The sequence below is a fragment of the Alnus glutinosa genome, chromosome 5 (genome assembly GCF_958979055.1).
Source record: "Alnus glutinosa chromosome 5, dhAlnGlut1.1, whole genome shotgun sequence".
NCBI lineage: Eukaryota > Viridiplantae > Streptophyta > Magnoliopsida > Fagales > Betulaceae > Alnus > Alnus glutinosa.
Window position 1 is genome coordinate 16,817,310 of NC_084890.1, and position 14,521 is coordinate 16,831,830.

Sequence of the window (14,521 nt, forward strand, 5' to 3'; positions counted from 1 at the left end):
ACCTAGGATAAATTATTGAGATAGGTAGCTAAAAGTCCCACATAATTTGAAAACCTAATTACCGTGCGGAAATCCTCATTTGTTGAGTATCAAGCCTCATAGGACAATTTCTCTCAATCTCTTTCTTTTTGTAGGGTGCAACACTAATAAATTCCGAACCCACTTTGCCAAATCTAACACTAAAGAAAAACCCATTTCAAAAAAAAAACCAATTAATGGTGAATATTAACTCAAAAAAAAAATCAAATATGTATCTACCAAGGTCAGAAACTTACATTTCCCAAAAAAAAAAAAAAAAAAAAGTCAGAAACTAATTGAAAAATTAGTATTTTCACCTTATCTTTTTATCCTTTTAACCCTAGGAGAAATTAACATGCACGCTGGCATTCATGACAGCGTGACACACCGGGCAATCGCGGAGACCGGACGCACACGCAGTACAGAGGCATAGATGCCTGCATGGCAGCAGCAACACCCTTGACTCCCTGACCCCACAATTCCTACACATCCTCTGCCCACCACCACCACCACCACCACTAACCACATCCGCCTCCTCCGCCGGCGTGCACCGCCCCAAATCATTGCTGCCGCAGCTCGATTCCGCGTCGCTGTCCTCGCTAACGTGCGCCAGCACTTGCTCTAAGTTGCTACGTAGAGTATTGACCGTGGCCTCGTTGTTTTGCGCCAAATCCCTCCATATCTGGTTCTCTACGCACAGGCTTCTCACTCTTTCTTGGAGGGCCCAGTTCAGCTTTCCCATTCTCTGGATCTCTTCATCTTTTTCTTTCAATTTCATTGCGAAGATTTCCTGGAATGCCGACACTAGAATTCTTCTTTGCTCCTCCAGTTTCAATCTTACTTTTTCTGCCTGTTAAGAATTCAATGGAAAATTGGAAATTAAAATTCGATCATAACAATAATTGGAATAAAAATCGAAATAATTTCATAATTTCCAAATCAAGAGCACCCAATTATGGACACAAGCTAATTTGGTTTTTGCTGTATTTGTAAAAAAAATAAAAAAAAATCCAAAACAACTTTTTTTAAAAAAAAAAAAAAAAATTCTGTTCGTTTCCGATAGTTTCTTGTCAAAAGAAAAGAAGAAAGAAATCATAGTATAGAGAGAAGAATTACATGTTGGATGAGAAAGCGATCGATCTCTGATTGTTGCTGTTGAGCCTGGAGGATAATGTCCTGGCAGAGAAAAGACGGCAACACGGATATTTTGTTTCTCTTTTGAGGGACTATGAAATCTGCAAACTGATTGATCATCGAATCTCTAGGACGCTTGCTCTGATCAGGGATATTGGAGAGCTCGCTATCAGCCTTATTCATGAGCGGTTTCACCGAAGCCAGACTGCAATCAACGGATTGGTAAAAAGGTGGGAGCGTTTCAGACATTGTTCCGGCCAAAGGCACCCTGGAAAACATCTGGGCGCCGGACATATTGGCGTTTCCTTGATTATGTTTGATAAAATCTCTGCAAAAACCCAACCCAAGTCAGAATCCAACGGGAATTAATAATCCATAGTAAACAAGAAAAACCATTAAAAAAGAAAAAAGAAACAACAGTGAAAGAGAGAGATATACAGGCTTGTGGGTAGTACCTATTGGCGATTAACTGAGAAGGGGATAGGCACATATGCCGAGCTTCAACTGCCATGAAATTTAGCTGGTATTCCTTCGTTTGTCTGTGAATTCTTCTTCACTCGGTTTGTACTCGATTTTCTCAGAGGGAGGCAGAGAAAGAATGAGGCAGAGCATGCAATGGAGGTGGCGATCGAGTAATGAAATGAAATAACTTTATTTAAACTTGGGTTTTTGTGTATTAGATTGGGAAAGTCAAAGAGTTGTGGAGAGAGAAAATATTTTTTTTATGCATATAAATTATGTCTACAAAACTAGTTATACGTGGGATGCCAGATTTTGATCCTGGATTGGCCTTCTTTTTCGTTTTAGTCTTTTGGGGGGGTGGGGGGGGGGTTAATTTCCGAGTATTATTTACCAAGAAAGCGCCGTGTTTTATATGGGACGGTCACGGAAATTGAGGTTACTATTTCCGTGTGTGCTAACGTTTAGTCAATGGGGCCGCATATCTGCCACGTGCGACCCTATTGGCCACGTAGGCGGATGCTACAGTCCAAGACGAGACTCGTTGTGAACGTGACCTTTGGTGGGGGACCCACTTTTGTCGCACGTGCGACGTGGGACGGGATTGATCCCGGTGGGACAATAAAGCATACCCCTGTTGCAATTTGTGGGACCCGTTTCTGTTTCGTTGCGCTTTCCCCGTTTTGCTAAACCTTTGTCCCCTTCTTTAAACTCGTGTCTCTGTGTACGGACAACTAGGCAGGTAATAGGGATGAATTCTTTTTCCTGTGTGGGGCAGGTACACCGCATGTGGGTGTGTGAGGGTCAACAATTTGGATTGGCTCTGTCCTGCTAGTCAAACTTCCATTAGCCTACTAATTTTGATCCATCATTTTTGTTCAATTACCTCTTTTTCCGTGAGCACTCCAAGTTCTTTTTTTTTTTTTTTTTTTAAAGAAAATAGTTTTATGATACTTAAGTAATTGACTGATTAAGATGTTGGGGTCGATACATTTAACCATGTGAACAAACAATTTTAATGGGTATATGACTATAAGTATCAACGGGTAATTTTATAAATTTTAGATAGATTATTATTAAATTTTGGTTCATTGATGTACCAACTCCTTCAAAGAAACAAACACATAAACTGTTACTTTCTTAAACTTCCACATATTACCAATTCTTACAATGTACTTTGCCTAACTGTTAAAGAAATTGCAATGTCATCCACATGTGCAAAAACTGATAAAATTATCATCCACATCAGATAGAAAAATTATGAAAAAAAAAACGAAAAAAGAAATATTGCATAAGAAAAGTTAAAATGTAAAAATTCAAGAAAAAACCACCAAAAAAATATTTAAAAAATAATAATAATAAGAAGAATTTTTTTAAAACAAATCAGGAAAAACAACCAAGAAAATATTTTAAAAAAATGTTAAAAAAAAACCCATGATAAACAAAAAGGCAAAATTTATTAAAAAACGAAAAAATAAACCTGAAGAAAAAAAAAATCGTTATCCATGGTAAACCCATGGCTAGCCATGTGTCATTTTCAGAATTTTTTGCTTTTTCAATTTTACTAATTTTTTCTCTTTTTTTTTTTTTTTTTTTTGAAAATAAAATTGTCGTCCTTTTTTTTTTTTTTAAAAAAAATAAAATTATAGCTTCCCTAAACAAATGTTTATTATTTTCCACCTAGAAAGAGGAAAAAAGAGGAAGTCAAATCAGAATCCACACCACAATGTTCGTATCTTATTACACGCATTCAGCATGTGTCAAACCTGTTAGTATTTTGGCCTCATTCTGTGTTTGGACAAAATCACTTAAGTGTAAAGATGCTGTAAACAGGAATTCCACTATTCAGAGTCTGCAAGTCAGAAGAATTCAAGTTCCCTGTCAGCCGTCCGGACGATCGAGCCATCCCGTCCGGACGCCCATCTGTCCACTGTTCAAGCACATTTTGGGGGTTATATTAGAGGCCCGTGATGAGAGCACAACTGGTCTTCCTTTTGGCTGCCTCCTTACTCAGATTATTCTTCAGTTGGGCATCAATATCAATGGCGAACCGAAGATGAAAATCTAGCAGCCCATCAGCAAGCAGACATTGATGAAGTCTAATGCGCAGCTGCGGAGAGATGACTCCGATGATGAGGTGCCCCCACCTGCTGCTATGCCAGTCGACTTTTCAGATATGGCTTCATCCTCACACACTGTGCCGCCATCTGAGCCAGAGGTCAATTATGCTCAGATTATGGAGGCTCTTGCTGCACTTCAGGGAGGGATGAGCAGCATGCAGGTGTCTATGTCCTCCATGCGGCAGTCTAAGTGTTCCATGCAGTTAGCTGTGCACTCCATCGACAGGCGCGTGGAGCAGAACTAGCTGGACCTTCAAGAGTGCTTGAAGTATCATCATCCTAGCAGCAGTGATGATGAGGATGCTGCAGATGGGATTTTACCCATGCCTGAGGATGTTTGATTCCCTCTTATGTTTGTAGACTTTTTATTGTCTTTTGTTATTTTGAGACAATTTCTGCTTTGTTAAAACTTTTTGGATATATATTACTCTGTTTTCCGGGTCCTTCTGAGACCGTTAGGGGGAGTAATTTTTATGACAGTTAGTTTTTATTACTCTGTTTTACCCTTTGTCCCTTTGTGACAAAAAGGGAGAGTAATTTTTATTTTTGGACCGAGAATGTATTTCCAAACCGGTCAAGTGATTTTTGTCCCAGAATGGCCAAAGGGGGAGTTTGTTAGTATTTTGGCCTCATTCTGTGTTTGGACAAAATCACTTAAGTGTAAAGATGCTGTAAATAGGGATTCCACTATTTAGAGTCTGCAAGTCAGAAGAATTCAAGTTCCCTGTCAGCCGTCCGGACGATCGAGCCATCCCGTCCGGACGCCCATCTGTCCACTGTTCCATCTGTCCAGACGAAGTGTCATCCCGTCCGGACGACGTGTCATCCAGTCTGGACGCTAGAAAGACCAGTATCATCCGTCCGGACGAAGTGTTCATTCCGCCCGGACCCCATACTGTATCGAGAAGTTTCTGTGCCAGCTTGCATCCGTCCGGACGTTTCAGCATCACGTCCGGACGCCTCCCAGTACTCGATCAGCTTCTGATTTCTTTCCAAGTTCCAAGAAAGGGAAGATCAGTCAACCGTCCGGATGATGTGGTATCCCGTCCAGACGCGCGTCTCCGTAAGGTAAGAATCACAATTCAAATATGACCGTCCGGACGTCTGACAGCTGTGGTCCGGACGCGCATGCATCAAAGAAGGAAATTGCCGATTTGACTTCAACCGTCCGGACGACTGTCTATCATGGTCCGGACGCGCGCATTACCGATATGGAAATTGCGTGTTGAAGAATAGCCGTTCGGAAGCTCATCCCCCATGGTTCGGACGCTCGAGAGCCTTATAAGGATATTACTTGTAGCAGACGTGCGACTGTCCGGACGATGTGCCATCCCGTCAGGACGATTCCCTTAAACAGGAAAGATTTCTCCGCGAATTTTTTGAAAAATCTTGTCGCACAGTTGTCCGTCCGGACGGCCCATGTCCATCGTCTGGACGGTGCCCAGGTATATTTTGCCTGACGCTCATTTGAGCCCCCAGCCTATAAATAGAGGCCCCTGGGCACTAAGAACTGCAAGAATTTGGTGTGAATTCCATTAGAGCTCAGAGAAGTCATCAATCCCTCTGAAGCCGTTTTACAAGTATGCTATGCTATAAACCGAAGTCTATCTTAGAGGTCGGCTCTAAGGTAAGGAGTTCCATTGAAGACCCCTTTAGGTAGGTGAACTTGGTTGGGAAGCGTTCGTGTTGGGTTACACGTCGGAGATCAAGGGACGACCATTGCATCGGTACATGTGAGTGTTACTGTCTTTTATCTAGCTTCGTCTTCTGAATAGTGGAATTCCTGGGTTTGGCTGCCCTGGAGTAGTTTTTCTCTTAACTGAGTTTCCACTTCGTCAACAAAAATCTGTGTGTCATTTACTTTCTGTTGTGCTTTAATTTTTGTTGACACTTATGCACACACTTTATTTTTAGAAGTCAATTTCGTTTTTCAAAACCGTACCACAAACGATCGTAATTGTACGTTGAACGATCGCCTAACCCTAAAGATTACATGAACGTTCGCGATTTGTTTGTCATACATTCACCAAAATGGCCAAATCAATTGATCATTATCCTTTGCATTTTTTTCCCTATAAATAGCACTTAACCTATGTGTTACAACACCATTTCTTCTCCATAAACTTATTATGTCATACTTTTTCATTAGAGGAAATTTCTAGAGTGAGAAGAAATGAGTTGGGTTGATAATCCACCTTCATTTAAGGTAACCTCTCTTGCCTAACCCTTCTTGCATATTGTTAATATTCTATCCTTATTGGCTCATTATTTGTTTTTACAATTTTCGTTACATGCAAGCTTTATAGATTATTTTCCCTTTCCAAAAGAATGTCATTTTCAAAATATAAATTTATATGCACTCTTAATTTACATAAATGATCACGATAACAAGTTTTATAATGCTCTTATTATGCTATTAGGAACTTTAAATTAAGAACTAGCACGTTAGTGTTAGTATTTTATGTTGGCAACATTCTGGATGACAAAAACACTTTATGTAATGGTTGCATTTTAAACAGGTTTATTGATTTTATTCAAAGTTTTCAAGTTATATGGACAGTGTTCCTTTCAAGCCATGTGACTGGTCACAAGTTTCTAGAAGCTGTCCATGAAGATTCCATGCATTTTTCAAGTCAGACCAACCGGTTCCATTAACCCCCCTCAGTGTCTAGAAGCTTCAAGGTTGAAGACGTCCAGACGTTAGAGCAACACCGTCTGAACGCTAGGTCAAGCTTCTCCAATTTCTACACGGAGTTGGATTTCAGTTGACACTATTTGAAAATTGAAATTGACTTCTAAAAGAAAGTGTGTGTAACAAGTGTCAACAAAAATCAAGCACAACAGAAAATGAAAAGACACATAGTTTTTGTTGACGAAGTGGAAACTCAATTAAGAGAAAAACCACTCCGGGGCAGCCAAACCCAGGAATTCCACTATTCAGAAGACGAAGCTAGATACAAGATAGTAACACTCACATTAACCCGATGCAGTGGTCGTACCTTGCTCTCTGAAGTGTAACCTAACACGAACGCTTCCCAACCAGGTCTCCTACCTGAAGGGGTCTTCAATGGAATTCCTTACCTTAGAGCCAACCTCTAAGATAGACTTCAGTTATAGCGCAGCACACTTGAAACGGCTTCAGAGGGATCTTGAACTTCTCTGAGCTCTTGTGGAATTCAATACAGAATTCTTGCAGTTCTCAATGCCCAGGGGCCTCTATTTATAGGCTGAGGTGCAGAATGAGCGACTGCTGTAATCTGTACGGACGCCGTCCGGACGGTGAACTTGTGCGACAGGATTTTCAGAAAATTTCGCTGAAAATCTTTCCTGTTTAAGACCTGAGTCCGGACGGTGAGACACTGACGTCCGGACGGTCGCACGTCCGCTGCAAGTAATTTCCATATAAGGCTTAGCGCGTCCGGACCGAGGGGGATGAACGTCTGGACGACAATTCTTCAACACACAATTTCCATATTTGCTATGCGTGCGCCCGGACCAAGAGAGGCAGAAGTCCAGACGGTTGAAGTCGAATCGGGAATTTCCTTAACTGATGAGCGCGCGTCCGAACCAAGGCTGACTGACGTCCGGACGGTGACATTTGAATTGTGATTCTTGCCTTAAGGAGACGCGCGTCCGGACGGGATACCACATCGTCCGGACGGTTGATCGATCTTCCCTTTATTGGAACTTGGAAAGAATTTGAGACTGTTCGAGTACTGAGAGGCGTCCGGACGGGCTGCTGAGAAGTCCGGACGAGTGCAAGCTGGAACAGAAGCTTCTCGATACAGTGTAGGGTCTGGACGGAAAAGATACGTCGTCCAGACGGATGATGCTGGTCTGTCTGGCGTCCGGACGGATGGAACAATGGACAGATGGGCGTCCGGACGAGATGACATGTCGTCCGAACAGCTGACAGGGAAACTGAAATCTTCTATCTTTTTCGCAGTGCAGAGTCTTCTGAAAATGCTCTGACAAGTGGAATCTCTGTTTACAGCATCTTTACATATAAGTGATTTTGTCCAAACACAGAATGAGGACAAAATACTAAAAAACTCCCCCTTTGGCCATTCTGGGACAAAAATCACTTGATCGGTTTGGAAATACATTCCCGGTCCAAAAATTAAAATTACTCCCCCTTTTTGTCACAAAGGGACAAAGGGTAAAACAGAGTAATAAAAACCAACTGTCATAAAAATTACTCCCCCTAACGGTCTCAGAAGAACCCAGGAAACAGAGTAATATAAGTCAACCAGTTTTACAACCAAAAAGGAAGGAAAAACATCAAGCTGAATGGAAAGAAAAAAAAAATCAGCATGGATAGGTCCTTCACAAGTATAAGAGCACGCGCATGTATTCCTGTCTTGAGAAATTAGACACAAAGCATGTCAAAATTATTCAAAAATATAGTTGATAGACAAAAATAAGATAGGCACAGATTCCCTTGCAATTCGAGTACGTAAAGTAGCACTATTTGCTCATGCAATGTGTGGGTGTGTGAAGACCTTTACCTATAAGGTATGACTTTCAATATTTTGACCAATAGCAACCAGATTTTCTTAGACAGGAGAGAAAATAAATGGAAGATAAGCCAAAAGTCAAACCTTACTAGGGCCTAGCCACCCTCATTTGATACACTCCCCATGCGATGCAGCACCTAAGTGATTTACTTGTACCATGAAGGACAACGTAAATGTTTTACTTGCACGTAAAGGGCAAGGCATAAAGCAAATGTAGCACATAAGCAGAGAATATATACTGTAAAGCATAGATTTCATACGATTAACTGCTTGTTTCTTATGGTGCTGCAAACTAAAGGGAGTGCTAGAGTTTATAGGCTCTAGGTTCAACTAGCATGAGGTCAATTTGGTCATCGTATCAAAAACTTCTTCTCTTATCCAGAATTTCTAGAAACAAAAAGGTCAGAGTAAGGAAAGATGTACCTTATAGGAGAGTCGTAGATAGTGTACATTTTTCATTGCATGAGGAAAAAAAGCTATCAATCAAAGCAAGTGAGCAGGAAACCTTAGCATATGTCAGATTTGTGTTCTCAACCATATGTAAGAAAAATTCATCCATGCATAGTGAACTAATAAACCAAGTAAAATGCATGAGAGAGCTAACATACCTTAGAAGGGACCAACCTGCTAAATTTTTTTTATTTTTTTATTTTTTTATTTTTTTATTTTTATAACAACATCATGCGGGCAAGAATCTTATCCCAGCATGGAACATCATGTCTAGGACATGGCACACACACCAATGGCTTTTCGAAGGGACTCAAACCTGCTACCATCTAGAGGTTTGGTAAGAATTCAGCCAATTGGTTTTCAGTGGGGATGAATGAGAGTGAGACTACCACGGATTCCACAAGATTACGTAAGAAGTGATGTCTGATGTCGATGTGCTTGGTACGGGAATGCTAAACAGGGTTCTTGGAAATATTGATGGCACTAGTATTATCACAATTGATAATCATAGTATCTTGAGAGAATCCGTAGTCCCCCAGCAATGTCTTCATCCATAGTAATTGGGTACAGCAGCTACCTGCAGCAATATACTCAGCCTCAGCAGTGGAGAGAGATATGGAGGCTTGTTTCTTGCTCATCCAAGCAACAAGATTGTTCCCCACATAGAAACATCCTCCCGAGGTGCTCTTTCGATCATCAGCATTTCCAGCCCAATCTGCATCAGAGTATCCTGCAACAAGAAGGTTTGTTTCTCTAGAATACCAAATGCCATAAGAAAGGGTATCATTGACATACATGATGATACGCTTTACTGCAGTGAGGTGAGATTCCTTAGGATTTGCCTGAAAACGAGCACATACTCCCACACTGAAAGCAATGTCCGGTCTGCTGGCTGTAAGATACAGAAGACTCCCTATCATGCTCCTGTAAAGGGATGGATCAATAGATTTTCCTGCAAGATTACTGCTAATCTTGACACTGGTGCTCATGGGAGTGCGAGCACGACTCTTTCCATCCAAACCAAATCGTTTGACCAGATCTTTAGCATACGTAGACTGAGAGATGAAGATGCCTTCAGCAGTTTGCTTAACTTGAAGGCCAAGGAAGTAGTTCAGCTCACCAATCATGCTCATCTCAAATTCCTGCTTCATTTCCTCAGAGAACTCATGGGCAAGAGAGTCTAAAGTGGCTCTAAAAATGATGTCATCAACATAAATTTGAGCGATGAGTTTGTGAGTACCTTGTTGCCTAATAAACAAGGTTCGATCAGCTTGTCCCCTTGTGAACCCCTTAGCCAGGAGATAAGTGGTGAGACGCTCATACCATGCTCCAGGGGTCTGCTTAAGCCCATATAATGCCTTCTTCAGTTTGTACACATGATGGGGATGATGAGGGTCTTGAAAGCCCTTTGGTTGTTCTACATAAACTTCTTCTTGAAGAATACCGTTCAGAAAAGCACTCTTTACGTCCATCTGGTATAGTTTGAACCCAAGATGACAAGCAATGGAGAGAAGAATTCTGATGGATTCCAACCTAGCAACTGGAGCAAAGGTTTCATCGAAATCTATTCCCTCTATTTGAGTATATCCCTGAGCAACAAGGCGAGCTTTATTCCTGACCATAGTGCCATGCTCATCTGTTTTTTTCTTGAAGATCCACTTAGTGCCAATGATGTTATGTTCAGCAGGACGGGGAACCAAGGTCCAAACATGATTTCTGGTGAATTGATGGAGCTCATCATGCATTGCAGACACCCATCCTTCATCCTGTAGAGCTTCATCAACTTTCTTGGGTTCTGACTGAGCAAGGTAGCAGCTGTAGGAAACTTGATTGGCTACTTCACTGTTGGGCTGAATGACCCTGCTTCTTAGCCTACGCCCTTCATTTATGGTTCCGAGGAGCTGCTGAGGAGGATGATTGTGCTTTACCAATGCTTGCTTAGGCTGATTAGCAGAAATATCCTCATCTTCGAAAGTACAAGAGGTGGTGTCCAAAGCTGTGGGAAAGGGAGATTTCTCTGGAGACATGTTCGGAGAAGACTTAGTACAATCTGCTTGAGCTGGCTCTATTGTATTAAGCTGACTTTCTTCACTGCTGCTTGGTCTCTCATCTTCTTCATCATCAATAACCACGTTTATGGATTCCATCACAGTCTCTGTCCTTTTATTGAAGACCCTGTAGGCACGATTGTTTGTGGAGTATCCCAGGAATATACCTTCATCACTCTTGGAATCAAACTTCCCAAGATTCTCCCTGTCACGAAAGATATAGCATTTACTTCCAAAAGTTTTGAAATACTTTACAGTGGGTTTCTTACCTCGCCAAATTTCATAGGGAGTCTTGTTTGTTTCAGGCCTCAGGTATACTCTGTTGATAATGTGGCATGCAGTATTAATTGCTTCTCCCCAGAAATGTTGAGCAAGATTCCTTGAGTGGATCATCACACGAGCCATCTCCTGAATAACCCTGTTCTTTCTTTCAACAACTCCATTTTGCTGAGGAGTGATAGGAGAGGAAATTCCTGCTTGATTCCGTATGAGAGACAGAATTCTTTGAATTTGGAATTTTCAAATTCTCTTCCATGATCACTGCGGATTCTCATAATCTGGCAGTTTTGCTTAACCTGAATCTTCTTGAATAAATGCTGAGCTGCATCAAAAGCATCAGATTTTTCCCAAAGAGGGATAGCCCAAGAGTCTGTATCGACTACAGCAAGCTAAACACCGCCACCAGGAAAGACCAATTTCTTCTTCCGTTTATTGATCAGATGGTGGAGCGGTTGGCTGGGCAGGAGTACTACTACTTTTTGGATGGTTATTCCGGATATAACCAGGTCCCCGCGGACCCTGAAGACCAAGAGAAGACGACCTTCACTTGTCCGTTTGGGACGTTCGCCTACCGACGCATGCCTTTTGTGTTATACAATGCACCCGCTATCTTTCAGCGGTGTATGATCAGCATCTTTTCTGACATGGTGGAACATTTTCTTGATATATTCATGGACGACTTCTCGGTTTTCAGTTCAACTTTTGAGGAGTGTTTGCACCACCTCACTCTAGTCTTAGTGAGGTGTAAAGAGAAAAACCTAGTGCTCAACTGGGAGAAGTGCCATTTCATGGTAAAGCAAGGGATCGTACTTGGGCACGTCATCTCTCATCGGGAGATAGAGGTTGACAAGGCGAAGGTGGATCTGATATCCAACCTTCCACCTCCATGAACGGTGAAAGAGGTTCGCTCTTTTCTGGGCCATGCAGGACTCTATCGACGATTCATCCAGGACTTCAGCAAAATCGCCCGGCCCTTGTGCAAGTTGTTGGTTAAGGAGGCCCCATTTATTTTTGATGAGGACTGCAAGAAGGCATTTGGGGCCTTGAAGAAGATTTTGACGTCCACACCTATCATTCGGCCCCCCAATTGGGGCACACCTTTTGAGATCATGTGTGACGCGTCAGATTACGCGGTTGGAGCTGTTTTGGGGCAGTGCATTGATAAGGTCCCCCATGTCATCTATTACGCGAGTCGGACTCTGAATGACGCCCAGCTGAATTATTCGACCACTAAGAAGGAGCTGCTGGCAGTCGTTTTTACTTTGGATAAGTTTCGATCCTACTTGTTGGGATTGAAAGTCATCATCTACTCGGATCACGCGGCATTAAAGTATCTTTTCTCCAAAAAGGATGCTAAGTCTCGCCTCATTCGGTGGATTTTGCTTTTACAAGAGTTCAACATTGAGATTCGGGACAAGAAGGGTTTCGAAAATGTGGTGGCCGACCATCTCTCGAGGATTACTGTAGATTTTACTGAGGAGGCCACCCCCATCTCTGAGACCTTCCCTAATGAGCAATTGATGCATATTGCTCATACTCACTCACCGTGGTTTGCTGACATAGTAAACTATCTTGTCACCGGTCAAATGCCTTTGCATTGGAGTGGCAAGATAAGTCCAAATTCATGGCCATGGTGAAGAATTTTTTTTGGGACGATCCTTATTTGTTCAAGTATTGTCCCGATCAGATCATTAGGAGATGTGTCCCCAAGCCCGACCAATCTAGTGTCATCTCCTTTTGTCACGATCATGCTTGTGGAGGCCACTTCAGCGTGAAGAAGACCACTGCAAAGATTTTGCAGTGCAGATTTTATTGGCCGACCATCTTTCAAGACGCTCACACTTATTGTGTCTCATGCGAGCGCTGTCAAAAGCTAGGGAGTATTTCACGCTGAAATATGATGTCCCTCAACCCCATTCTTATTGTTGAGATCTTTGATGTGTGGGGCATCGATTTCATGGGACCTTTCCCACTCTCCTTCGGCTATCTGTACATTCTGGTTGCAGTGGACTACGTGTCCAAATGGGTGGAGGCGGTTGCCTGCAAGACCAATGACCACAGATTTGTGGTTCAGTTTTAAAAAGACACTATATTTTCTCATTTTGGTACTCCTCGAGCAATTATTAGTGATGGTGTAAAGCATTTTTGCAACCCGGTCTTCGAGCAGCTGATGAAGAAGTATTGCATCACGCACAAGGTTGCCACTCCCTATCACCCTAAGACGAGCGGTCAAGTGGAGGTTTCAAATAGAGAGATCAAAATAATTTTGGAGAAGACGGTGAACCCGTCAAGGAAAGATTGGTCTCTTCGTTTGAACAATGCATTATAGGCGTACCGGACAGCCTTCAAGACCTCAATTGGCATGTCACCCTACCGTATTGTATACGGAAAAACATGTCATCTGCTAGTGGAGTTGGAGCACAGAGCCTACTGGGCCATTAAGCAGCTGAATTTCGATCTCACAAAGGCTGGCTCACTGAGGAAGCTTCAACTCAACGAATTGGAAGAACTGAGGAACGATGCTTATGATTGTGCTAGGTTGTACAAAGCACGGATGAAGAAGGTTCATGACCAGAACATATTGAGACGATCTTTTGAACCTGGTCAAAAAGTCCTTCTTTTCAATTCACATCTGCATCTGTTTCCAAGGAAGCTCCGATCTCGATGGACAGGCCCATTCATTGTTCTTTCAGTATCTGCTTATGGGACCATTGAGATTGAGGATCCAAAGAATGGCAGTACTTTCAAGGTGAACGGGCAAAGACTGAAGCCATTTTTAGAGTTACTGAGCCCAGAGATTGAGACAACCCTTTTGGAGGATCCGAGTTACTCGGAGTGATTGTCGTCAGTTGAGGAGAGTCTGGCTGAAGACTGAAAACTTAGTGCTTGTGGGAGGCAACCCTCATTATTTTTCCTCATCATTTGATCTTATTTCTTTTGTTTTGATTTTCAGGACAGAGTTTGCCATTCAAGTTTGGGGGAGCATTCTTGTGCAGTGTGCCCAACTTGCATCACCATTTCGGTATTGTATCTCTAGTCACATTGGGGATAATGTGTCCTTTTAGTTTGGGGGTGGGTAGACATTTCTGTCTGTTATCATTGATCGTTTTTGTTTGATATTTTGTTTTGTTTGTTCAAAAAAAAAAAAATCCCCTTATTGTTAGTTGAGCATGGTTACATTTTACTATGGTTTGCATATCATTGGTTTGTCTAACATGTTGAATGTTGCATGACATTAAAATCTGAAATCTTTTTACTCATCTGTTGGATTATAGAGACTTGACATGTTTAAATCATTTATCACAAGCACTGTAGCATAGGATGACTTGTTGTAGGCGTGAAAATTGATTTGAGGCGTGAAAATTGATTTGAAAATGTGTGTCTTGAGACTTGTAGGATGACTTGTTGATGAAACCTTGGCTTATTATCCAAAAAAAAAAAAAAAAAAAAAAAGTGGCTTAGAATAGTATCACCAATTTGAGTTCTCATTGAGTAA

General features: G+C 41.9%; 1 protein-coding gene across 1 annotated transcript; it reads right to left on the bottom strand.

Moving 5' to 3' along the window:
* Positions 1–232: 232 nt before the first annotated feature.
* Positions 233–1,883, bottom strand: LOC133868355 (BOI-related E3 ubiquitin-protein ligase 1-like). The gene is made up of 3 exons (XM_062305225.1): positions 1,608–1,883; positions 1,135–1,480; positions 233–868 (listed from the first exon to the last, which is right to left on the bottom strand). Exons 1-3 carry the CDS (start codon positions 1,661–1,663, stop codon positions 359–361), a joined length of 912 nt encoding a protein of 303 aa, XP_062161209.1. The 5' UTR covers positions 1,664–1,883; the 3' UTR covers positions 233–358.
* Positions 1,884–14,521: the final 12,638 nt, after the last annotated feature.

Excerpts from the sequence above, each read along its gene's own strand:
- LOC133868355 (XM_062305225.1), bottom strand. The coding sequence starts at position 1,663 with ATGGCAGTTGAAGCTCGGCATATGTGCCTATCCCCTTCTCAGTTAATC. Across the intron at positions 1,481-1,607 it reads TCTCAGTTAATCGCCAATAG|AGATTTTATCAAACATAATC; the intron begins GTACTACCCACA and ends GGGTTTTTGCAG. Across the intron at positions 869-1,134 it reads ATCGCTTTCTCATCCAACAT|GCAGAAAAAGTAAGATTGAA; the intron begins GTAATTCTTCTC and ends AATTCTTAACAG.